This window comes from Mytilus galloprovincialis, chromosome 3, assembly GCF_965363235.1.
Source record: "Mytilus galloprovincialis chromosome 3, xbMytGall1.hap1.1, whole genome shotgun sequence".
NCBI classification, from domain to species: domain Eukaryota; kingdom Metazoa; phylum Mollusca; class Bivalvia; order Mytilida; family Mytilidae; genus Mytilus; species Mytilus galloprovincialis.
This window is the reverse complement of record NC_134840.1, coordinates 92,415,741-92,443,244: the sequence shown is the minus strand read 5'-3', so window position 1 is coordinate 92,443,244 and position 27,504 is coordinate 92,415,741. Positions and strand designations below refer to the sequence as shown.

Genomic DNA, 27,504 nt, shown 5'->3' with positions numbered 1-27,504 from the left:
CCAGCGTCACTGATGAGTCTTATGTAGACGAAACGCGCGTCTGACGTATATATAAAATTTAGTCCTGGTATCTTTGATGGGTTTATTTGCATGATGTGCTTATTGGTTTATGTGTTATATGTCTTGCGCTTATCGTATAGATATTCAATGTATGTACAGTGGAGTCCCCGCGGCCGGCGATACCGCGCATTAGCTGATTTCATCATATAAACAAATGAACACAAATAAAATTGTTCTTGTTATTGTTTTAAACTTCCGAAGGGATAAAAAGAATAAAATTGATCAGTTCAAGAGTTAAAAAATAACTGCAATTCAGTGATTTACAATATTTGGCCAATTTCCATTAAAAAAATACATCATCAGATAAAATACTCTATAGTCGTCGTCAGCTGAAATTCGTAGCGGTTATCGGTAAAAATAATCTAAACTATCAATCGCGTTCACTCGAGATATAGTTTTTCACATTCCATTCATAAATCGCAAAAAGAAAAACCACTACTGACCTACCTTTTAAGTGATCGCACTGTAATAATCCTGACCTTCACTTTTTCATAGACGATTTTGAATGGTGGAATCAGCCATTGTTTTTACTGGAAGTGTTTCCGTGGAGTTCAATTTCATAAAATTTGCATAAAGCGCGGGAAACCTTATCACATCAATGAAAGGAACATTTCAGGAAACTGCGTACAGTGACGAATGTTATATGTAAACAAATGATCCTCATAGAAACGAAGATGGCGGAATTACAATGGAAAATATTCTGGAAAATGTGAAGGTCAGGATTATTACAGTGTGATCACTTAAAAGGTAGGTCAGTAGTGGTTTTTCTTTTTGCGATTTATGAATGGAATGTGAAAAACTATATCTCGAGTGAACGCGATTGATAGTTTAGATTATTTTTACCGATAACCGCTACGAATTTCAGCTGACGGCGACTATAATATACGTCCTTGATCATGTTACATTGTAGTAGCAAAATGCATAAATGACTTCAAATGGTACCAAATTGACGATTTGACTTTCAATCCGCCAGTCTCTGGACACAGGTACTAGACGTTGTCAAGAGTAATCAAATATGGCAATGGGAAGGAAATAGTGTCCATACTGTTGTGATGTCTGTTGATGCCGGTTATGTTTATTAGCTTCTATGGGTCTATTTTGTATATTTAATATTGTGTGGATGAAACTAGAACTGTTTATTATAATAATTGATTTCACCTCATCTAATTCTAGCTTTGAAACAATTGCAAAGTGATCAGAAAACACTTTGTTTAGGCGGCCAAGAGCTCACGTTGGTTTGGATTTACCACAGGAGGTTGAAATCCTATCAATGAGGGTCTATAAATATGTCAACTCGACTATCACAGTAGAGCTTCTCTCGTAGAGAGAAGCGACAGGAATGCAACGCGTTTTTCAATTTTTTTTAACTTTTTTGAATCTGGGACTTTTTGATCGGAATAAACGCTATGCGTCAACTAATAAACATATTGTTACTTCAATTAACCACTTAAACTACTTTGCAGGTCACTAATTATTAATTTACAGCTTCTTTTTACGTCCTGACAGAATCCTTGTCATTATTTTTGGCCATGGGAGGAAGTCGAGGAAATTCCAATCAGCAGTGAATATCGATCGACTATCTCATGAATAAACATTAGAACATTGAACTTTTGAACTTTTGAACCATCATGAACTTCCGGTTTCTTTCCCGCAAAATTATTTCTTTCTACCAGAGCTGTCAAAATGGACAATAGACGAGAATTTTCGTTCGCCAAAGCAAGAGAGGGCCATAATTTGCTAATTACAGGCATGTGTGGAACAGGGAAGACAAGTATTGTAAAGTATGAGTATATTTCATCAGCAATTAGTAAAAATGCGTGATAAAAGTAAAACATAAAAGCTCTGAAAATTTGGCGCAAGTTATTTTTGGTCGTATGCCCTGTTTGCCTCGGGGTCCTTGAGGCATAAAGATTGTTCGAGAGATTGTTACTTCATCTCAACATGAAAAAGCATAAATAAAACAGAAAAAATATAATATCTCGAGTTTTATTCTATTTTATTCACGTATGAATTAAAATTATTGATAAAATTTGATGAAAAAAAATTGGCGCATTTTTCTGATAGTATGCCATGAATGAGGATTGGATGTATTCTTGGCATGGTGGTCCTCTTATTATAAAGATTGTGAATTAAATTAAGGCACTGATCATTCATCTTTTGAATAAAAGTTGGGTGTTTTTTTTTTTTGAAAAAATGTTTGATAATTTCTGAAATTTGTTAAAAAAAAAAGTTTTACGGGAGGGGATATAAAAACTGAACATTAAACCCGGTACAAATTTATCAAGACATTGAACCCGTGCTAGGATACAATTTAAAAAAAGGCAGGACAGGATCAAAGTTTTGAGTGAAAAGCAGGAGGAGCAGCTGGACAAATCAATCCAGGATTAAGTTATAAAAAAGAGACGGGACCAAATATCACACATATAGTGAAAAAAAATAAAAATGTTAGACAGAGATTGCAACTAGAAAAAGGCAGCCCAAAATATAGTCCCCCCCCTCCCCCCTACTAAAATTAAATCATAGCCTAATTCTAAACTATAAACAGCCAAAAATCAAAAATGCCCCAGATTTAACAGTCAGGGGTATGACTCAAACAAGTGATTTCATTATCGCTTATTTCAGTGATTTTCAAATTTCAGTAATCACCTATTTAAGTGATTTTGGTGTTTTCTTTGATCTTCAAATGCTGATTTCACTAATTTTCCATGAAATGGCAATTTTTTCTGAAATTTGTCTACATAGATCAATTATCTCTTTATCTTGATATATCAATTTTATCAGTGCGCTTGGGCAGCAAGTTAGTGCGCTGAAGCTTTTAAAAGAACCCTTGGGACTATTTCTGTCTTCTATATACTATATTTCTAGAGTTTACTACTCTACCAATAACATAAAGGTCAACACATTTATGTAATCTGCTTTGTTTTCTTTATAATTAGTATGATTTACTTCAAGGTTTTGACCGTATCTACAAATAATCCCAGTTTAAGCATAATCCAAATAAATTTTAAAAACTGACAAAATAATTTAGCAAAAGAGCATTTTTGCATGTATTCAGTTGTATTTTCAATAGAATAGTTTTTTTAACCCTATGTAAATCTAGATTGTGGGTAAATTATTGAGAAAATGTTATAATAAGTGATTTAATGTTTACATCTCAAATCACTTATGCAAGTGATTTTAAAAAGTGTTTCTAATTTTATAAACATTTTTCATTTTTCAATAGCGCAATCACTTTAATAGGTGATCCTGAAATCACTTGTTTAAGTAGTACCCCTGACTGTTTAATGTTTAGTCAATAAATTCAATGTTTTAAATAATATCAAACGTACCAGGCTTTTAATGTTAACCAGACACCTGTTTTGTGTAATCAACACTTATCAGTGACTCAAATCGAAATATTAGTTAGGCAAAAAAAAAATCTAGAGCATAAGACAAAATGATATTTGATATAAGTGCCAATAAGACAATGTAATAGTTATGTAATTTATGACACAGGTATTGACTCACTCAAGAGAAAAAAACAGACAAATAGAGGATGTAAAGCAAAGAAGACTGAACATGGAAGAATCATGTCATATTCTGGAAGATAAATGGAAACATCCTTGGCTGAAAAAAATAGTTTAAAGCAACAGGTAACAATTTAACTAGATAAAAGTGATCTTGTTCATGTATTTTTTTGCATGTTAACTTTTTATACATTGTGATTTGGATGGAGAAGTGTCTCATTGGCACGCATACCACATCTTATTTATATTTGAATACTTTCATCAAACTTTTATTGAAAAAGTCACCTTTAAAAAAAAATAGTGATAAAAACATTAAAAAAAAAACAATTGAGACATGATGACAAAGCTATACATTTTGTATGAAGCCATTCTTGGATTGCGTGCACGATCAACGGTTTGACAAGCCTATTATATTGCTCAAAGACCATTCAATTCTTATAATTACATATTTTTGCTAGGATGAAGGAAAAAACAATCTCTATCATTTTTTTGTATATATTTACCTGTACATATAAAGCATGTGCTATCATGGGTGTTACATATCAGTGTGCTATGAAGAATGACGTGAGATTGTTGTTAGCCAATCAAAATAACAGATTTATATGTTGAAATATACTAGTACTGTAATGTAATTATTTGGATTAAAAGGGGTGTTTTTTTTACCTGCGTCACCAACGGTGAAAGCAGGTCTAGTAACCGCTCGACTCCGTCCGTCATTCCGTCCGTCCGAAAGACTTGCATATCAACTTTAGTCAAAGATTTCTTGGCTTCTATGAAAGGGAATGATTTTATATTTGGTCCAGAGCTTGATCATGTTGAGTTGTAAAGTGTAAGCAATTTTTTGATCTGCGATGCAGCCACTTCCTGTTTGCTGATAGTTTGAAATTTAGCTACTCAGTGTACAAGGAAAATTTTTCGTCAAAGTTTTCTTGGTTTCTATGAAAGGGAATGATTTTATATTTGGTCCAGAGCTTGATCATGTTGAGTTGTAGTGTGTAAGCAATTTTAAGATTTGCGGTGCAGCCACTTCCTGTTTGCCGATAGTTTGAAATTTAGCTACTCAATGTACAAGGAAAATTTTTCGTCAAAGTTTTCTTGGCTTCTATGAAAGGGAATGATTTTATATTTGGAACAGAGCTTGACTATGTTGAGTTGTAGGGTGTAAGAAATTTAAAGATCTGTGGTGCAGCCACTTCCTGTTTGCCGAAAGTTTGAAATTTAGCCACTTATTGTACAAGGAAAATTTTTAGACAAAATTTTTTGGTTTCTATTGAAGGAATTGTTTTAGATTTTCTGTAGAGCAAATATATGCAGTGACGCAGGTCCAGACCAGTATTGGTCTTGAATGCTGGATACTATCCATGCATGTCTGTGTCCACACAGTAAATTAATTATAAATTTCCGGATCTGCATTATTCATCATACGTAGCTGTTATAGTTTTAAATGATAAAAGCAAACAGTTTTACAATTTTTTTTCTAATTATTCATTTGACAATATATAGTTTTCTTATTATTTCAGTGAGACGTTTCAATATTTCATCACATGAACACTGGGACATCTATAGAAACAAGTGGGACATGCAGTTTATTGATATTCTAAATAAAAAAAAATTGCTTCCAATTTCATTTCAAGCTTTTGTATTTGACCTTTAGAATGAGAAGATTTATATTCAATTCTTTACACCGCCTCGGTGATGTAATGGTTAGTGTGATCGCCTCGAGTGCGGTAGGTTGTGGGTTCCACCCTCGGCGGGGTCAAACCAAAGACTTGAAAATTGGTATTTGCTGCTTCTTCGCCAAGCACGCGGCAATAAGGAGTTAGAGCAAAGACTGTTCGGCCCGGACTGTTCAGTCAGAATAATGTGTCTGGGTAAGTGACATATATTCCTGCGAACTGTTACCTTGTGAGCTAGCATGTTAAAAATCCAGGTCAGTGTGTCGGTCGAGTACAAAGCAGGGTTAATATTCATTAATCATTATCATGTTCTCATCCTGAATATGCATCTGACTTGCCACTGGACGTTAAACAACCATCCATCCATCCATCCATCAATTACTTATTGTTTGATTGCTGGTAACCCTTAATTTAACTGCTACTGTAATTTCCTTCCACTGTAGTGTAATTGTAGTGTAGTTTGTAATTGAAAACAGACAACCATTTTGACTGACATATTGCTATCCACATAAGTTGCTTTAAAAATCTTCCCTTCTATAGACTGATCAGAATCGTATTTAGAACATCTAATCGTATAAATAAGAAGATGTGGTATGAGTGCCAATGAGACAACGCTCCATCAAAGTCACAATATATAAAAAGTTGATAATTATAGGTCAAAGTACAGCCTTCAGCCTTCACCACAGAGTTAAGTTTCTGTTAAAATTATACCCCATGACGCCATCAACCAACATGATGAAAATAGAGTTATTTTTTTCAGTTTCATGCAGTTTTCAATTGATATTAAGTACATAATTTTATAATGATAAAAGAAAGGTAAAACCGACTTGAAAGGGACAATCAAACTTGAATGTAGAAAGGAAACTTACATAAACATGGATAGATATGTATTTCATTTTTTTTCTGCTTACAGACCCTTTGCATATAAGCTTATTCCATACAGAGATTAATAATTCAATTAAGTGTGTCCTCTATTTGAATTGAAAATAACAGGTTCTCTGGTTATTGCAGTGGTCAGTCTGTCTGTTGACCATTTTCAGTGTTGAGACTACAGAATTTAAGATTTGGTCCATTTTCAATAGTGGCCTTTTCTAAATCTTGCTTGTAACAGAGTTGCAGGAGATTCATATTGGTTTTGGTTTAAAAAACTTACAGATTATACTCTCAAGATTATTTTTGTGGTATGCTATTAATGAGAGACATGTAGATAATTTGCATTGACTCTTATACCAGTGGTGCTATTTATATTTATAGGCTTTCAAATCTTATTCTATTTTGATATTGGTATAGAAAGCCTCATAATTAAAAAGTTGGTCTATATACAAGGTCATAGGCATAGGCGGATCCAGGGGGGCCCCCCTTTTCGTGGGAAAAATTTGGTTGATTATATAGGGAATCACTGAAGCATGACTGGAGCGGGCTCCCCCTTAGGTCAGTCAGCGGGCCCCCCCCCCCCCCCCCCCCCTTATGAAAAGTTCTAGATCTGCCACTGATAGGTCAACCCTTGATTTGTAGTGTACACCATATATTGTTACATGAATGGTGTGATACTTTATGAAAGTCATTCTGCATACATGGTCATAGACATATGTCAACATTTTATTTATATTATGCTTTATATCTTGGTGAATAAATATAATCTGGTAAGTAATTCAAAGGTTTGGTCTTCTAACAAGGTCGCAGAAATATTGTATGTTTTGACTATTTGTATAGTTCACAAGAATTGTTGCATGCATGCTTCATACGAGAACTAAGCTACAATTGTGGTCAAAAGGCAGATTATTTAATCTAATACATTGGTTTGAGTTGAGTTTACCCGAAAGATATCTTGTATACTTGCAGCTGTTAATTATATTTATAAACTGGTAATTTAAACTAGTAAACAGAATACCCAATAAAAATCTAATCTGGTGATTAGTTAAAAAGTTTTGAATGATCATGGACACAGGCCCATCTTCTTATCACTAGTCTATTACAGATTATTATGGAAGACAGTCGTCCTACAATATTTAAAATTGTTGACGAGCAAGCACACTACAATATATCTGTTTATGTTATGACCAAGCATTCATGCATGTGGTGGTATGTCAAAAGAAACTGCTAAAAACTGCCAAGTATTTAGACCAAAAATTGAGTTTACTGCTACATACCAAATAATAGGGTAGGTGGGTAGAAGATCAAATATTTTTACTATTGCTTCCTTATTATTAATATATAGAAATAGTTTATAAAAAAATGAAATTCTGTTTCTATGCAAACAAGATGTATCCTTAATTTATTTGATTCAAAGTATGTTTTTTTTTCCATAAGATGAAATGACTAACTTGCAAATTCATAACCTAAGGTTATTTGTCAATAAAAAAGCAAAAGTAGGTAAGGTGAAAGTACATAAGTACATATCCACTCAGATGTGGGTGGGGTTTACAGAATGGAGAATAAGGAGTGGGGGCTAGAATAAAAAAAAATACCTGCAAATATTACAGAACAGTCAAAAGTATATCTGAAAGCAATTTCCAGACAACAGTAAGCAAGTAATTATTACATAATAGCCATTGTTTTTATACAAATAAAGTTTGATGTGTGAAAAAATTAAAGAATACACTAACAGGAATGATCCATCATTTCAAGATTTAACAGACATAAATATAAATTTGATTAGACTTCATGAACTAATGAAATAAGGCAAAATAAAATTTATGTGTGCATTCAGTTACATCTAAAAAACGAAAGTTACATGAAGAGAATTTTTAAAGCCTTTTTTACATTGGGTCTATAAGAACAACATTCTTACTTTAACGGTGCTTAATGAAAAATGACAGAAAAATCTGTAGGGTAGGCAATTAGTAATTTTAAGACTAAAAAGTATAGGGTAACTGAAAACTCACCCCATATATTTTTATTTGTCCTAACCAAAATGAATGATTATTATTGCACCATCTGTAATATGTATTTAATTAATTATTAATTATTTTTCTAAAACCATAAATCATTAGTTGTTGAAATCTTTTCAATTTTTTTTGACACATCCATTGATAAAATTTCAAGAACCTGGGCATATTTTTTTCCAAAGTACTAATATATTTTTCCAAACAATCATTTAGTTTACATCCCCTTTCTACAAATATTTCTAACATAAGGACCCCTTCATTTTTTTAAAAGTGCAAATCAAGCTATCCACTGCTGGAACTGATACTGAACATAAATAAAAAATTACAAATTTCTTATTTTGGTCTGTGCTCCCCCTTTTTTGTTTTCACTTAGAAATTCTAATTAAGGATATAATTGGGCAGGTTACAGGTTTAAGGTACTGATGAAAACGTGTATTACCATATAACTGTATCTATTTGCTTTGACATGATCACTTGAAACAGTAATAGAAAGAAGAATTCTTCAGATTATTGTGAAATTTAAATTTCCCGCATGTAAACTTTTTACACAGAAGAGTTGTTTCCCTTGAACTTCCAAGCGAACAATTAAATTTAATGAAGGGACGGATTTTTTAATAGTTTGACATCATAATACTTTAGGAATAATTATGAGAAAGTACTTGATAAATTTGTATGATTTATTTCGACTGTTTGTTTAATTAAATACTATACCTCATTTACATATATTCACTGCTGATTGGAATTTCCTCGACTTCCTCCCATGGCCAAAAATAATGACAAGGATTCTGTCAGGACGTAAAAAGAAGCTGTAAATTAATAATTAGTGACCTGCAAAGTAGTTTAAGTGGTTAATTGAAGTAACAATATGTTTATTAGTTGACGTATAGCGTTTATTCCGATCAAAAAGTCCCAGATTCAAAAAAGTTAAAAAAAATTGAAAAACGCGTTGCATTCCTGTCGCTTCTCTCTACGAGAGAAGCTCTACTGTGATAGTCGAGTTGACATATTTATAGACCCTCATTGATAGGATTTCAACCTCCTGTGGATTTACACCGGATGTAAACTTTACATTAAAAAGGGAGCTAACTTCGGTTAAGTCATTTCCGGTTGAACTTTGTTACTGATGCAGAACTTATGATCACTTGTATGAAGTAATTTTTAGATGGATTTGAAAGTTTCTTTTCATAACCTGGTTTTAATTTTGCGTCTTCAAATATGAAAGTGATGAATGATGTTTCTATTTTTAGTCTCAGCTTTTGCAATACTTTCCTGTGTAGTTCTGATTCTCTTTCTGAAGTTTTCATCTGATAAACAACATCAGCAACAAGTGAGTTTCTGTACAAAAAATGTTATGAAAATTATGTGACGTTCGGATAATTTAAAATCAACTTTATTGTCATTCACTAATATAGTTATGAGTAATTTTATTTAGAGATGTTTTAAAAGTAATGAGGTCTTCATCTGTTTATCTTGTTTATATTTTTTCCATTGATTGTTTTTGTGTCATACATCATTTACATGTAAGACTAAGAGGGCCTACTTCGATTCGTCCAACTTGGGTTAACTCTAGTTAAAAAGTCACTGATAATGCGCATGTGCGCAACCGTTCCGAATCGAAGTCCAAACTCTTCCATCGAGTTGACTTGTAAGGGAGGTAAAAAAATTGTTTCTGCTGAGCATTAAAATTTTTAAAAAAATGTCACATAGTGTATCACAAAGAAAAGTCCGGATCCTGTTTGCTTTTGAAAAATAGTTTGTTAGTGAGTTCAAAAAAATTCTATTTTATTTCTAACCACCACCGACAGCTGATATACACATGAACAATATTGGCTGATTCCGAAATACAGGCAATACTAAATTTCCCTTGTCAGCTTTATTCTTCGGCTGTATTTTGTCAAATACCAGTTTATTTGTATCACTTTTATTTGTTGCAACTACTTGATGCCATCTTGAAACTCGACTAAACCTGCCCCAACCCAGGGTTGATGTCGAGTTAACTCGGGTAGGTTCAAAAGGTCAAAGTCGAGTAAACTCTATAGACTCTACTAACCCGAGTTGGACGAATCGAAGTATGCCGAGGAGGGGGGATAGGACCTTTATTGGGACTCCGGGATCGGGTGTTTTTAAGCTCAGGATTTCGGGATTGACCCTTTCGGGATCCGGGAATCGTTTTTTTCGGATTTCAGGACATCAGGATTTACTTTATTTAAATTAGGGACCTCAGGAATTCGTCCGGGATTTCGGGATCAGGACCCCTCCTATCCCCCTACTAAGAGGGTCTGAATGGGGGTTAAAGAAATTGAGACATGAGCAAAAAATCTGTAGAGAGAAATGGGCATAAATAATAAACATGATAAAGAGAGATTGTGTCTAAAATCATAAATTTAAAAAATAGAAAATAACTGACAAAAGAATTATGAAATACCCTATAAATTATATTAAAAAGAAAAACAGAAATGAGGACCCTCCCCAAATCTCATATAACTTTGATTACAATTTTCAAGTAATCATTGTAATCATTAATCACCCAAGAATTTGATAACATCTGAGACTACTATAACACATATAGTTATAGTAGTCTCAGATAACATGTAATTTAATTTAATCAAAAAATAAGTGTATGTCTAATTACTTTTCATTGCAATGAGAATAATCTAAAATTGTGTGTATGTTCAATATGAACCTTTTTCATATTCACATTAGATAAATATTTAACTTTTTAAATCAGTTTTGTTCTATTTCAGCATGTTTCAATCTTCCAAATGGGTTATTTTGAAATTCATTGTAATCAGATGTAATCAATGTATTTATTAAAAATAAGCCAGTTATTAAAAAAAAATGGTCTAACCATTCATTTAATTTAATCGTACAATTGACAAAATGATTGCAATTTAATCAATTGCATTGAAAGTATTAACCGAACCCATCACTGCTCCATGCTACTAGTAATGAGATATTTTTTCTCAAATCCCTTTAAACATGTAACAGTGGATCCTTAATGAAATTGGCCCTTGTTCATGTTAAAGTTTTAACAGAAAATTTGATGTACACAGATAATAAACCCTTTAATTGATGCATGTGTAATTAGAAATTATTTATCAATGTTTTGCAAAAATTTCAATATTAAACATGACCTTAAACCTTAAACATGTTAAATATAATGATATACAAGATATATTTATTGTTAATTTTTTAAGAAATGACAATTAAATCAAATAAAAGAATCTCAATCTCTCTCCTTCTCTCCATTAAAGTAACATTTATCCAATGAATAATCACAATTATCCAGCTGCAGCAAACAGTGGTATTTTGACAAAATGTTTTAGCTGAACCAATGAAGAACTGAGTTAAAACAGACCACAGGTTCATTAGATAATATGGGGACGAAGTCCCCAATAACAGTAGAAAATTCAATAAAAAAAAAAATCGGGAAAATTTCCCGAATTTTTCATTGTACTAATGAACTCAAAATCGGGAAAATTTTTTTTGTCGTGTTTTGAAATCCCGGACCGGCGCAGAAATGTACAATGTACTTCCTTTTTCCGGTCTCGTTTGTATGAAACTTTGAGTAAAATATATATTTATCAGTCTAGTATAAAATAGGAAGGAACGCGCAATACCAATTTCATTTTTAATAATTCCTTGATACATTGTATGAAAAAACGTTACCTGATGATAGTGTTTCTTTGTTTACATTGCATATGACGTCATAATTTAAATAACGTCACAACTAAAATCCTTAACAACAGAACCAAAATCGGAAACGTTAGGGTATTTCCGTTTCTTTTTTTTTTAACAAATACTTAAGTTTATACAAAAAAATAATTCATACAGACTTCGTCCCCATTTACAGGTAATGCCTGCCTCATATTATTAAAACAACAGGTCAGGAAAAGGATAACTCAGTTAATACATGTACAGGGAATTGTAATACATGTATGCTCTTATTGAGTGCATTTAATGAAAAATAAAACATCTGCTTCTTCTTTTTATCTTCTTCTATATTTATCATGTTTATATGAATAGAAAAGACAATGAAAAATAAATGCATATTTTTTCTCTTAAATAGCAGTCCAATGAGATCAAGGTAGATGCAGTAACCTTTTTAAGATCAGTGAGAAGTACTAAGGTATGTCAACATTTCATATTATTGAAATTCATTTTTACTTTTTGCACCACTTTAGCATTTTAGTGAATGGATATACTAATGTTTTCTGTCCTACATGTATGTCCTATTTGTAATCGTGTTTCTAAGCTAACATGAAGTTGTGGTCATATCCTCTTGAAACGTAGATGTGGTACGATTGCTAATGAGACAACTATCACCAAGAGACCAAATGACACTTAATTGTTCGTAATGATGTAAACTTTTTTAGGCTTAGGACAGAATATGGTGACATTTAACCTTCGGCAGTAGCTATACATGTAGATAGTTTAAATTTTAAAGCACAACATCAGAATCAAATGGAAAAATTAGAAGTTTACCTTGGAGTTGTGGTCACACATTTCTGTTCATAAAAATTAATACCTTTGCTCATTAGGCCAAATATATCTTTAAAAAAAAGTAAGGGTAGGAAGGTAAGGATTTTTTCTTATGATTTTTTTTACATTGAACAAAAACATTCAACATTCTGACTAACAGTGCTTAATGAAAAATGACCAAAAAAAATTAATGGTCGGCTATTTATATTAAAAATTACAAATTAAAATGTAGGGTTCCCTTACTGAAGTTTGCCCCTTACTATAATGTATATGTTAATTTCCCTGAACAGGTATGCTCCTTGTTAACCCATACATCTTCTATAAATGAAATGGTACATGTACAAACACAAATAACCCAAAACATCAATGTTTAGTGGTTAAAATGTATTTGTTTAGTTAACTTGTGTTGTTTGGTTTCTTGCTTTTATGTTTTTTTTCTATACACGTATCATATGTAACATCTCCAATTTAGCACAATATACATGTAACTGATTCACTGTGGACATATGTTTCTTATGTATTCTTACAACAAGTACAAGGGAATGAAAACTAAATTGTCCAATTATTAAATGGATTATAACAGACAAGAAGTAACTGTATGCCATGTGAAAACCTTAAGTCACATGTTATACATGTATCTTTATTATACCATTGTATTATTTTGATGCTGGCAGGAGCTATCCTTAATGACCAATTAACACGTTGATAATATATAACTATGCATAGATTAGTTTAATTTAAACTACCTATCAAAAAAGTTAACCACATGAAACATGCCTCAGGTTTAAATGTTGCAGCTTAAAGGAGATTTGTATAATTTTATAATGTATGTAGCAAGAAAATAATCAATTGACTATGAAAGTACTGGTATCTTTTTTTTTTGTTTCACAATTAATCATAAATGCTAAGTTTATCTGACAAAAATTATGCCTTTAACATCAGTGGATATATTTAAGCATTTCATGCTATTTCCATGTGGTATCAAGATAAAAAAAACATCTCTTATTGGAAAATTCCATGTCTAATACATGTATAATACTCAAGGAAATTAATATATTCTTTTGATATGTTAGAAGCATATAAAATACACACATTGAAAGAACCATAAAACTTTTCTACTAGCCACAAATGTTTAAACCCATAATAAAAGCAGTTAGATAGAATATCTTTGCCAAGGATAACTGTATATTTTATATTGTTTATTGTAAACTTCATGTTTACACCTATAATTTATGGAAGTTTATGCATTAAGTTGTATGGTTGTGATTTATTGCTTTGTGTTTAGTTTATATTGGACCAAGTAATTGATTTTTCTTCAATCCCATAAAGGAAAAAGATAAGATGAACATGTATGTAATTTCTTAACTATTAGTCATACTTTTGATGAACAATTCTTCCAACAATTTAAAAAAAAACCTACATGTAGCATACTGGTAACAAGAATTTAACTTGTTGTTTAATTGAAAATTATATCAGCCATACAGATAATTATAACATCTCTGGGGTCCTCTATCAGGGGACAAAATAGTTTTAACTCTGTGAAACCCTGTGATGAATTTGCAAGCATTTAAATGGCATCAGTCGGGACATGCACAAAAATATACTTTTGTGGTACTTAAAACCTGAAGTGGATACACTTCAAACAAGTAGATTATTGTGTTATAATAGGAAGTTACCAACATGTAATAAGGGGCCTAATAACAAGAGACCAAAACATATTATCTAAAGTAGTTGTCTGCTCTATGGTTGGGTTGTTGTCTCTTTGGCACATTCCCCATTTGAATTCCATTCTCAATTTTATCTCTCAGTAGTGCAGTAAAGTCAGTAAATCCTGCTAAAAACACCACTTCCTGGCTCCTATAAAAGAAAACCCTGTTATGTCAGGTCAGCATCTCTTTGTCCTCCTGTGATATCTATGCATTTTAAACCTTAATTTAAAAGACACCTCTTATTAGGTCAGTCTCTTTCTGGTTCTAGAGGTGACATGACCTTTACATATTTTTGATTGTAAATACAAATCTTGTACATAGAATAGACTTCTAGCATGTGAAACATCGCCCACCTCCACAAACAAAAAACTGAAAACATTTCAAATAAATAAGAATATAAAGAGATGACCACCACACACCACACAGACAGAATTTACTTTTTATAAGACCGCAAAAAATATTTTGGGATCATATAACGGTATGATGTTGTCGTCTACGTCATTGTCCGAAGACACATTGGTGTCCGGACAATAACTTAAGTTTAAGTGAATAGATCTCTATAAAATTTTTCAAGAAGGTTCAATACCACAAAAAGAAAGTTGGGATTGATTTTGGGTATGCTAGTTCCAAATGTTTCATTGTGTTTAGGAATTACGGGCCAAAAAAGGACAAAAAAACAAGCATTTTTCTAGTTTCCAGACAATAACTTGTGTTTAAATGTATGGATCTCTCTGAAATTGTACTACAAGGTTCCATACTACAAAGGAAAGGCTGGGATTGAGATTTGGGGTTATTGCTCCAAGGTGGGTTTCAAAAACTTGTGAGGGGAAATTTGTTTTCCAATTTTTTTAACATGTTTAAGGGATTCATATTTATTGTTCTAAATTTTTCAAATTTCGAATTTTTGAAAGTTTCAAGAAGATATCTTCTATTGCACAGTATTACGAAATAGAATTGTAAGATCTTTACACACATTTATTTTGTGTCAGAAACCTATATTATGTCAAAAATTTGATCACAATCCAAGTTTAGACAGTATAAAGCTTGAATATTGTGTCCAAATTAAATGCCCCACCTGATTAGGGATTCAACCTCTGTGGTCGTATCAGGCTGCGCTTAGCAAAGCATTTTATTAACCTGTTGTATAAATATTAAAATTGCAGCCATTTCCCATAAGTTCAGCATTAGGTTGGAAGGTGTATTGTTTGTGTTCTGATACAAGAATATGGAGAAGAAATATTATTATAGACAATGGTGGCAACAGGATTCAGATACTGGGATGTTATGTTAAACTGCCAGCTCCAGTCCAGGTTAGTGATTTAGGAACTTTATATTGTAGTCATAGGCATGCATTTTCAAATAGTTCCTGCAAAGTTTTTGTATTTTACAACTGCTATCCACCTCAGAATAAAGGACAAGGTTTTAACAATAAACAACTAGAGGTCACTTAACGTCCTTCAACAATGGGCAAAACCTATATCCTGTCTAATAGTAATTTTTGAATTGCCCTCAATTTACATATGTACAACAATTCAAATGGGAAAACCAACAGCCTCATTTATGCTAAAAACTATTAAAAAAATAAATATGGTAGACAACAACCAATGAGATCCACTGAAATATAGACTCCTGACTTTAGACAGACACATACATGTAAAAAATATTTTGATGATATCATATGTATCTTTTGAAGTCCACAAAGTAGTTTTTATTTCAAAAGCATAATTTAGTGTTACTATCCAGGATAGAAAAAATTGTAGGCCAGACACAGGTTTTATCTCCCAAAGACACATCAGCATGATCACTATCAGTGATGTTTGAACAAAAAAGGTTAAAAAGCCAAGAGCATTCAAGTGATTTCATGTAGTATAATTGCATCATAGTTTGCTTTTGGTTTTGATTTTGTTCCCTTAATCATAAAAAAGTTATGCATCGACAAAATATAACTAAAGAAGAAAAACAACTTTTTCAGAACAATTATACAATGAGAGGTCAATTCAGCAACACCAAAAAAAACTATATTTCATTCATGGTATAAAGCAGTTTAAAACAGAGAAAGAAAAAATACAAGTTTAAAACTACCAATTTTCAATAAATTAATTAATATTCAGTTTCATATATATGCATGTACACATCTTCTTATATCTGTATATATATCCTATCTATAATGTAGGTGGTCAGTAAGATCTTCAAGGATGTAACTCAATTTGTTGAATGGCGTCCTGGAGTTGAGTCTACAAGTCCCTGTGTAAATGGCTCATCCAAAGAGTATAGGAACGTGTCACATGACCTTATCAACATTGTTACAGCCAATCAAAAACTCAGTAAATATTCTGTTGTGGTGGAACAACAAAATATTGAAAGGTAAATCAATTTATAGTGAAAATTTCTTATTTTTTTCACCATTTTTGTAAGTAATGGATGAATTCCACTTGTGAGAGGTCGACTCAAATTTCCAAATTTGTAGAAATATTACTGTGTGTTTTAATACTGAAATGAACTTCAGATGTTTGAGTAGAAAAACAATTATGAATACTTAATTAAAATCTGTTCAAATTGAAATATCATTTTAACCCCACAAAAAAAACTTGCAAAAATAGGTGGTTTGTTATAACATTGATACATTATTCATGGATACCAATTTTCGTGGATGTCATGGGAATAATTGAACTTAGGAACTTAAATGTTCAACAAAGTAAATATTTTCTATAGGCTTGTTTGCAAACTTTATCAAAATCACAGAATCAAAATTAGCTATACAATTTTTCCTATATTCCACAGAAACTGGAACCCACAAAAATAAATGAATTTTTCAAATGGTACATTTTAAACTTAAAATCTCTCATTGTTTTGTAGGTTTTGGAAAAGAGAAGATAATGGATGTTTTTGGTTGTTAGAATCCAGTGATAGAGGATTACTGCTTTATATTCTTCAACCTGTCGAAGGTAATCATGATACTAACATGTGTTGCATAATTTCAGTGTCAGTACATTGTATCCATCTAGACCCAGGTCAAACCCAAGATTGAATTTATATTGCTTGTATTATTTGTCACTGGGTGTTTAGCATTTGACAAATATTTGGCCTTGGTTAGAGTGCAAAAGTATGATTGATGTCCTTCATACCATTGTCAAAAACTTTCTTTATCTTAAAATGAAATATATACATGAAATTACATTATTTAAGTACATTCTTCATTAATGGTATCATCACCTTTAAATATCACAGTTCTTATTTTTGTCAACTCTTAGGGTTTTAGAATATTTTTTAATTTATAGCTGACAATCAGTAATTTATTATGTTGGAATCCAATTGTTTTGAATAGATATTGATGTGACAGATTTGTCAAGTCTAGATGACACAAAGGGTCCAAAATTGAACTTTGTTTGATTTCTATCAATAATTGAATAATTGGGGTTCTTTGATATGCCAAATCTAACTGTGTATGTAGATTCTTAATTTTTGGTCCCGTTTTCAAATTGGTCTACATTAAGGTCCAAAGGGTCCAAAATTAAACTTAGTTTGATTTTAACAAAAATTGAATCCTTAGGGTTCTTTGATATGCTGAATCTTAAAATGTACTTAGATTTTTGATTATTGGCCCAGTTTTCAAGTTGGTCCAAATCAGGGTCCAAAATTAAACTGTTTGATTTCATCAAAAATTGAATAATTGGGGTTCTTTGATATGCCAAATCTAACTGTGTATGTAGATTCTTAATTTTTGGTCCTGTTTTCAAATTGGTCTACATAGTCCAAAGGGTCCAAAATTAAACTAAGTTTGATTTTAACAAAAATTGAATTCTTGGTCTTTTTTGATATGCTGAATCTAAACATGTACTTAGATTTTTGATTATGGGCCCAGTTTTCAAGTTGATTCAAATCAGGATCCAAAATTATTATATTAAGTATTGTGCAATAGCAAGAAATTTTCAATTGCACAGTATTCAGCAATAGCAAGAAATCTTCTATTGCACAGTATTGTGCAATAGCAAGAAATTTTCAATTGCACAGTATTGTATAATAGCAAATATTTTCAATTGCACAGTATTGCGCAATAGCAAGAAATATCTAATTGCACAATATTGTGCAATAGCAAGAAATTTTCAATTGGAGTTATCTTTCTTTGTCCAGAATAGTAGTTGAATCAACTTAAATCATTGTTTTATACAATATACAATGTATATTCACTTCTACTACCAACTGATAAATTAAAACAATCTTTACCATTCAGTGATAACAAGCACTTTATTTTACATTTTAATATTTTATGATGTATTTAAATGAGTAGTTATTGTTGCAAACTCCATTAGAAATTTGAATTGAGATCAGTTTTGGAAAAAGGGAAAGGGGGATGTGAAAAAAAATTGGGGGGGGGGTAAACTTGTCTCATTTCAGATTTCATAAAAAAAAAAAAAAAAATTCTTCAAACATTTTTTTGAGAGGATTAATATTCAACAGCATAGTGAATTGCTCAAAGGCAAAAAAAAATATTTTAAGTTTATTAGACCACATTCATTCTGTGTCAGAAACCTATGCTGTGTCAACTATTTAATCACAATCCAAATTTAGAGCTGAATCCAGCTTGAATGTTGTGTCCATACTTGCCCCAACCGTTCAGGGTTCAACCTCTGCGGTCGTATAAAGCTGCGTCCTGCGGAGCATCTGGTTGGTTATTATCTTGAATATTATAATAGATAGAGATAAACTGTAAACAGCAATAATGTTCAGCAAAGTAAGATCTACAAATAAGTCAACATGACCAAAATTGTCAAGTTACCCCTTAAGGAGTTATTGCCCTTTATAGTCATTTTTTAACAATTTTCATAAATTTTTGTAAATTTTTGTAAATTTGTAGAATATATTTTCCACTGTAATTACTGGGCCAAGTTCATTATAGATAAAGATAACTGTAGCAAGAAGAATGTCCAGTAAAGTAAGATCTACAAACACATCATGATCACCAAAACACAATTTTGTCATGAATTTATCTGTGTCCATTGTTAATATGCACATAGACCAAGGTGAGCGACACAGGCTCTTGAGAGCCTCTAGTTTGTCCTTTCCCGGGTCCCGCTAGACCTCATTTCTGTTTTCACGACACAATAATTGGACTTTCACGTGTCCCACTTACAAAAAATTGGCAATCCTGTGTCACGCTTAGACCCCAATGAGACCCAATCTAAACCTCTGCACCTTTGCATCTCACTCAAAATGGTAAATAGAACTTTCCTAATTGTAACTTGATATCATTTTCTTTTATTTTCACCTTCCAGATGTTGATTCTTGTTGTTTGACAATTGTGAGTCATTTTACATTCCCTGTAACTCTACAAGACAGTGCTGCCACTATTTCTAGTTATGCTCAGTCAATAAAAGATTACATGTTCTACCGGAAGATGAAAGTGACCCCATTATTGAACTTTCACATTCCTCAAAACATGGCAGTGATTGGTGCTAAAGAAGCTGTTGTCATATCCACTGGAATGCATGATCTCTTAGATTCTTCTACTTATTCCACCAGTGATGATGAAAATTCTGATTCTTTCTATAAAAAATTTGAAGGTCTTCATCCGAGAGAAAAACACAAAATTTTAGAGAAATCTAATTTCATTCTTCATGTTAACACACACGACCAAAGACTAAGATCTCAATCTGACACAAATACCGGTGATGATAAAACGAATATCATAAAACAAAGATCTTCAACGCTACCTAAAGATGCAAAATCTTGTAGAGCTGATCAACACAAAACTTCTACCAAGTCTTTAAGTTTGGAAAGGAAAGTTCACAATGAGAAAATAGATCTTGATAGTTCTAAGAGTAGTGTGGATGATAACGTGTTTATTGATGATTCAGCAAAAGATATGAGAAATACTCAAAATAATAGTCAAATCTTGCCAAAATCTGACAATACTCCAAGTACTGTGATACCTCAAACCTTGCCTACACAAAATGGTGCTCTTAATACTCGCAATAATGTGCCTTCGCCTCACAAAGAAAGCAGCTCAAAACTTCCGCACATAATGGAGAAAGAGCCTTCAGATGATTCTATAATTACACAGAATAAAAACCAAGGTGCTGAACAAAATAATGGTGCTAAGAAAGAGAGAGTTTCTGGTATGGATTCCGATCATCAGAATATGACTGAAGACCAGAAAGTCAAACCACAAACACAGAAGCTGTCTTCCACTGATGATATTAGATATATCACCCTTGCCAACCAAAGTGCTGCTGATCTTCTGGTAGAGGTAGATATTTATTATCAAATTGCTTTAAACTTCAGTACTGTTATATAATGTTAAAAAACATACATACATTGTATTTGCAAAACCACTAAATCTTAAAAATTGGGACAGCTGAAATGCATAAAAAACACAAATTTTCAGTAAAGAAACATTTATACTTGTCATGCTAGTGGATTGAACTTTAGTAGTGAAAATTGGTGAACTGCTGTTATTTATACTTATTAAGATAATTGATACTGAAGTTTTTTGTATTAGACTACGAATTTTGATTGTAGGTAAATTTAAATAATATTTACTATTAAAAAGTCAAAACACCTGTAACATAAACTTTTAATTAATACATGTAACAGTAATGAAAAATGTAGAACAAAGTAACAAAACATAAGTTCTATTTTATTTTTGCAGTATTTCCAAGTGTCAAATATTGATTTGAAGAAACCTGTGAGTCAGCAGACGGCAATTTCTGGGGGATGGGGGTAAGTACATTTCTTTTTACATTCTTTCATTTCTGAAGGGCTTCTGTGGTCTAATGGTAACATACTTCCTTTGTTGAACTGCTGAAAGGCCCTTAAAGAATTCAGAATCATTAAATGTATTTTAGTTGTTAATCCATCAAGCATCTAGTATAAGATCATTTGAAGACTGGTCTAAACTGGTTATACACAAGGTGACATATCATTTTGTGGACTGTAACCTTGTGATCCAGCATATAAAAAATTTGATACAGTTTGTTTTTACTTTTACAAAGCAGTGTATACGTTTGAAAATGCTTTGAGTTATTTGAAAATAAATGTTTACTGTTTTAATGCCCCACCTACGATACCTATGATTGTAGAGGGGCATTATGTTTTCTGGTCTGTGCCTCTGTTCGTCTGTTCGTTTGTCCGTGTGTCCATTCCTCCTGCTTCAGGTTAAAGTTTTTGGTCAAGGTAGTTTTTAATGAAGTTGAAGTCCAATCAACTTAAAAATTAGTACACATGTTTCCCTATGATATGATATTTCTAATTTTAATGCCAAATTAAAGTTTTGACCCAAATTTCACGGTCCACTGAACAAAGAAAAAGATCGTGTGAAACTCAGGTTAAAGTTTTGGTAAAAGTTTTTGGTGAAGGTAGTTTTTGATGAAGTTGAAGTCCAATCAACTTGAAACTTAGTACACATGTTCCCTATGATATGATCTTTCTAATTTCAATGCCAAATTAAAGTATTGACCCCAATTTCATGGTCCACTGAACATGTAAAATGATAGTGCGAGTGGGGCATCCTTGTACTATGGACACATTCTTGTTTTATATATGCATTTGTCGTACATGTACTACATTTTATTATTTTAAAGACTATGGTATACAATTTACAAATGTAGCTGTTTCACTTTCTCATGTACAGTTTCCACAAATCCTTATTTTGACAGTTTTGAGTCTTGTTTGTAATTGTAGGTTCTGTGGATTAGAGAATGATGTTGTCATACTGAAGAAGACACCAGCTGATGGAAGCAATATATTCAGGTACACCACTTAGTCTTAAAACTTTGGATGAAAAAACATAACCGTTAAAGAGCTCACCAGACCTCACGGTCATAAAACTTTCGAGCATGATTTTTGTACTCAGACTCGAAAATCAACCAATCAAATTGCTGGATTTCATGTTTCGAGCATGATTTTTGTACTCTGAGCACTGAGCAAAGTTTTATGCCTTCAAGGCCAGAGCTCATGTTTTGCTTGTTATTATGTATATATATGCCGACTCTAAATAAAATTTACTTACTTACTTACTTATAATTACTTATAGTAGATAATAATTCATTTATTTTTGTTGGTCCCAAGAGAGGCAAAAGATACCACAGGGACATTCAAACTCATAAGTAGAAATAAACTGACAACACCATGGCTAAAAAAAGAAAAAGACCAACAGACAAATGATTGTACACAAAACAAAACATAGAAGACTAAATCTATAAAAAAATAGTATTCTTCATATAAAATGAAACCATTCATAGTTAAAAACTAAGTTATCCCAACCAAATTGCCAGAAATGAGACCACATCTATACATTGATTTCCAATATATCTATCAAATACTGTTGGCAAAGAATTTAAGTTATTGAGTAGTGCAGTAACAGATTATATCATGTGTTACTTTTGTACTTTTGTACTTTTGTCTTGATCTTTTTACTAATCACATGGCCGGTTACAGTACATTTTCCTTTATAGTTTTATTAACAGTTTAAATGAAAAATTACACTCTGAATGAAAAGAAAAAAAATTGAAAATAAAGCTGCATTTGGTCACTTATTATATGGTTGCCTTGGCTTAAGATGAAAATAGTTGAGAAAAGGAAGGCAATTCCATTTTGTCAAATGTAGCCTCCATTTATGCTAGAAGGAGAAACTGATCTCAAACAAGGACAATGTTAAATTGTTATCACTTTGGCTCAAAATCTTGTTGGTAGTCAAAGATGTAAGTGGCAGTTTCAGGATTCAAAAATGTCTCTTATTTGCCTTCTTTTTTTACCACTATATGTATCTATATTATTTCAGTTACATGGGAAAAGGATTGATTCATGCCTCACCACAAACTGTATTAGAAACTGTGAAAAATCCTAGGACTAAATTTACATATGATGAAACTTTGAAGGTAGGAAATTGACTGTTAATAATTCACAGTTGAATTATAGTGCATTTAAATCATTTATAATCAACAAATAAGAAATAAAATTGCTTTTAAGAAAGGCAAATAACAACTTTAAAATTTATTTGAAAATATGAAGATTTCCTATAATTGCCACTGAGACAACTCTAAAAAGTACAAAAATCACAAAAATACTGAACTCAGAGGAAAATCCAATCGAAAAGTCCATAATCACATGGCAAAATCAAATAACAAAACACTATAATAAAATAATAAAAGAGAGACCATATAACTAAGAAGTTTACAACTATGGGTCACCTATTGAACCTTGCTTTGAATTTTATTTGGTCATATGCAATGTTATTTCAGACTGTCATGCTCCATATGAATAAAGGATATGTTTTATTTTATAATTAAAACATTTCTGTATTCTTGAACAGAGCAATTAATCAGTATTGAAAGTTTTCCAATATACTTATACATTTAGATGTTATTAATAAGATATGTATTTTTAGTGTGATCTTTAATCTATTTTCAGAAAGTAGATGTTTTGAATGATGTTACTAAAAAGATCAAAATAGGTATAGTAGAATGAGATAAAGAAATTTCTCTAATTCTTCGTCAATTTATCCCTTTCTGCACCCATTGTATATAAAAAAAATTAATCAACGTGTGGTTCGTTTGATCTCAGTACTTCATTGGTTAAAATCCGATTATGACATCGAATTTTCTTGCCTTCCTCTGAAATTCCTATTGTGACGGCATGAAAAAAGGCGACCATGCCTGATGGCGTCACATAGTAAGAACACATCTTTTTGCCTGAGATCAGTCGTAAAGAAGGGATAAGTTTGCCTGCGTATTATTTGAAAATCATTAGAGAAACCAATTCCACCACCAAATCTCGTGTAATACGATATTTATCCACTTTCGACAGTTAAATTTCAAATATTTAATACGCTCGGCCAGCCTCGCATTTTAAATTTGAAAATTTAACTGTCTCGAGTGGATAAATATCGTATTAGACTTGATGCAGTGGAAGAATCTATATATCTATACCTCAGCTAATTGTATAACCTTAAAGTTTTGAACAAAAATGAGTTACATAAGATCAATTAAAATAGCAGAAATCAAACATCTATATTTAGAAGCAAGAACATTTATTGAAAGCGATCATACTGTGTTTGTGATTGTTATCAGTTAAAAAATCAAGAGTTATTTGTTTATAATAACATCATTGCCACCTAAATTAAAACTGTGGAGCAGAAAATAAAATCAGCTCTGTGTCTCTCTGTATACCATCCCTATTTATAGCAGTCTTTTGATATTTTCGGGAAAAATTGATATTTTGGATTTGACAAAGTTTGAATACTAGCTTAAAAGAAATATATTGTTCCAACACAATAATGTTTATTTTCATATAAATAAATTTGGTGTTTTTACTGTCTTCTGATGTTGTCAATTTTGATGGCGACACGCCCACTCTGACAGTGTGTATTCATACCCCAACATGTGTGTACGTTGTTATTGTTAATATAAATAGTATAAAAAGTTCTTTGAGCCTTATTTTTGATAGAAATTTTTTTATAATGAATGGCAATAATTTATTTTGATTTTATTGAACCATAAAACTAATTTTTGACTCTTCACATTTAACATAATCCGCTTCGCAGATTATTCAATGTGAAGAGTCAAAATTTAGTTTTATGGTTCAATAAATTCAAAATTCATTAAATTACTTTTACCATGAATTAAACATGTCTCTTTTCAGTTTACTTTTATCATGAAGTGATTAACATGTTTAAGAAGAGTTGTTATGACTTCTGTGTCCTACAGACTGAAAGACAAGATGGCGATAAGTTTGTTTTGGCTAATTCCTCTATAGAAAATAGGCTACCTATACCAGTTGGGGTTCAGAGGGCTCAGGTTTGTGTCTCTGATAGCAGAATAATTTCTTTCAATGAGTACATGCATTTGTTTCATTTTCTCTTTGGAAAAGAGTGACGTGTTAACAACTTTTTATTATAATAGATTTGTAGATAATGATTAATAAACTATTGATATGAATATAAAAATGAAAAAATGTTAGGCATGTAGGCATGACACAGTACTTATATAATGCCTTGTTCACACGTACGTTTAATTCGAATTGAATTTCGAATCGAATACGAATCGAATTCGCTTTTTGTGTTCACACACTCCTCTTTTTTTTAATTTGAATCGAATTCGAATTGGCTAATTAGCATTATCTAATTCGCATGAGAAGCACGCTTTTGTCAATACGAAGTAAAAGTTAATGTCGTTTGGACAGTAAAGCAAATTTGATGCGCATTGTAATTCGAATTAGAATTGACGTTAGGATGTAAAACGTTTCGAATGCGAATTAAACTAATTCGAATTAGTTAATGCGAATCGAATTCGAATTACGTGTGAACTCAGCATAAGTCTCAACTTGTAAAAAGGCATATGAATATGAGAAGGGGTTAATCTAAATACAAAGACTAGGATTGTAGTGAAATGAGCAAATAATGGTTCATTGTTTTATTGATAAAATTTCTTTTATCTTATAGATGCTTCCTAGTGGTTGGGTTATAGAACCAGTACAAAAAGAAAAGAAAATGTATTCCATGGTTACCTATATTATTCAGGTAAGTTGTATGAGATATGGTATACTCTGCTTTTTTGCAAAAAATGATACATTGAAAAAAGTTTTATTTTTTTTTAATTTTATTATAATTAGATAAAGGAAGATGTGGTGTGAGTGCCAATGAGACAACTCTCCATCCAAATAACAATTTATAAAAGTAAACCATTATAGGTCAATGTTCAACCCTTCAACACGCAGCCTTGGCTCACACCGAACAAAAAGCTATAAAGGGCCCCAAAATTACTAGTGTAAAACCATTCAAACAGGAAAACCAACAGTCTAATATGTATAAAAAACGAGAAACAAGGAATATGTATATTTTGCTTAGATAACAAAATGGTTTGCTGATCCAACTTTGGATTAGTATCCATAGAGAAAACTATGTTTGTTAACTAACTAGTTCCAAAATCAGTCCTAATTAGCTATTTTTACAGGAATTTTATCCGTTTGAAATATGATTGTCCAATGTGTGACGCATTGTGGGGGACATAGAAATACCATGTATCTCAATTGTGCATCTGCCACTTAATTCTTACAAGATTTATATTGAAATTATATCAGAGGTTAAGATCAGCAAATCTATTTACTTTGCAGGTAGATTTTGGAACCGCCAAAAGCAGCATGGACAAACCCCCTGTTGATGAACTGGTGTCTAAGCAAGCCCTCAGCATCGCCTTTCTTCGTCAGTTTCTAAAACCAGCAAAATGGATATCACGGCAACAGTCTTCTCCAGTTCCTAGGCAACAGCCATCTCCAACTCCTAAAAACAAGTCTTCCAATTCAAATCAGCAGTCATCACCTGCAGTAAGGCAGCGTCAGGTTACAGCATTGTCAAGGACACAGTCAAGCCCGGTTACATAGAAATCTACATTACCATGACAACTGTTGTCAAGAATTTACTGATCAGTTTATGCTCCATGACAACCAATATATTTTAAATGCTTAAGCTTGTTTAAACACAGTATTCACATTAAGATATAGATGCCTTGTATCAATTAACGAATAATGCAACATATGCCTTAATGAAGTCAATTGCTTGGCATTTGTTTAATATCCAAATATATATTTTTAATACTTCCTTACACAGTCAAATATTTTTTTAGCCAATTGTACAAAGGATAATTATACAAAATATATATTCAAATACTGTTACTTTTATCAAAACATTATGAAAGACATAACTTTATGATTTCTGTCTTGCCCTGATAAAATTAAACTTCTTTTTGCTGTTTCCACTCAGTTACGCTCCACTGATCTTTGCATCTTTGTATTATTTACAAGTTCAAGTTTTGCCTTTTATATTAAAATATTTGCATTATATAATTAATATTACATACAGGTGAGACATATCTCAGTGCAACAGTTTATTCTATATGAATAAAAAAAATCATAATTTAAAAAATAAAATAAAAAGTTGAAAAGTTGATTATTTTCCAATCTCATTTGTATCCATTTTAATTCATGAATATTCTTATTTGTTCCTCTTCCGTTTGAATGTTTGAAGATGGTGTCAGATGTTTTTCTTTATTGCTCTTCCATTTTATCGTCAGTAACAAGTAACTGAACCTCTATATCAAAGTCTAGGTAAATTTGTTCTCCCATGGTTTTTGATATATTCGATTGTGTGTCCTCTGCAATTTAAAAAAAAAGAAATATAATTTTGTCTCAA

At 31.8% G+C, this 27,504-nt stretch overlaps 2 protein-coding genes and 1 long non-coding RNA gene across 3 annotated transcripts in view; 2 read left to right on the top strand and 1 right to left on the bottom strand.

Moving 5' to 3' along the window:
• LOC143069397 (cleavage and polyadenylation specificity factor subunit 2-like) overlaps positions 1–1,307 on the bottom strand; it is a 178,460-nt gene extending 177,153 nt beyond the window's left edge. Inside the window, exon 1 of the mRNA XM_076244014.1 lies at positions 1,219–1,307. The gene's annotated coding sequence lies outside the window, so the exon portion shown is untranslated. The remainder of the gene's footprint in view (positions 1–1,218) is intronic.
• Positions 1,305–5,193, top strand: LOC143069399 (uncharacterized). Its single transcript, XR_012976385.1, has 2 exons — positions 1,305–1,841; positions 5,087–5,193. It is a non-coding gene; the product is annotated as an uncharacterized LOC143069399 (long non-coding RNA).
• A 4,052-nt stretch (positions 5,194–9,245) lies between these two features.
• On the top strand, positions 9,246–26,821 carry LOC143069394 (uncharacterized). The gene is made up of 13 exons (XM_076244009.1): positions 9,246–9,457; positions 12,200–12,259; positions 15,485–15,631; positions 16,495–16,685; positions 17,178–17,266; positions 19,595–20,568; positions 20,971–21,041; positions 22,002–22,070; positions 23,101–23,197; positions 23,730–23,772; positions 24,960–25,114; positions 25,759–25,836; positions 26,430–26,821. The coding sequence occupies exons 1-13, from the start codon at positions 9,359–9,361 to the stop codon at positions 26,694–26,696; spliced, it is 2,340 nt and encodes a 779-aa protein (XP_076100124.1). The 5' UTR covers positions 9,246–9,358; the 3' UTR covers positions 26,697–26,821.
• The last annotated feature ends 683 nt before the right edge of the window (positions 26,822–27,504 follow it).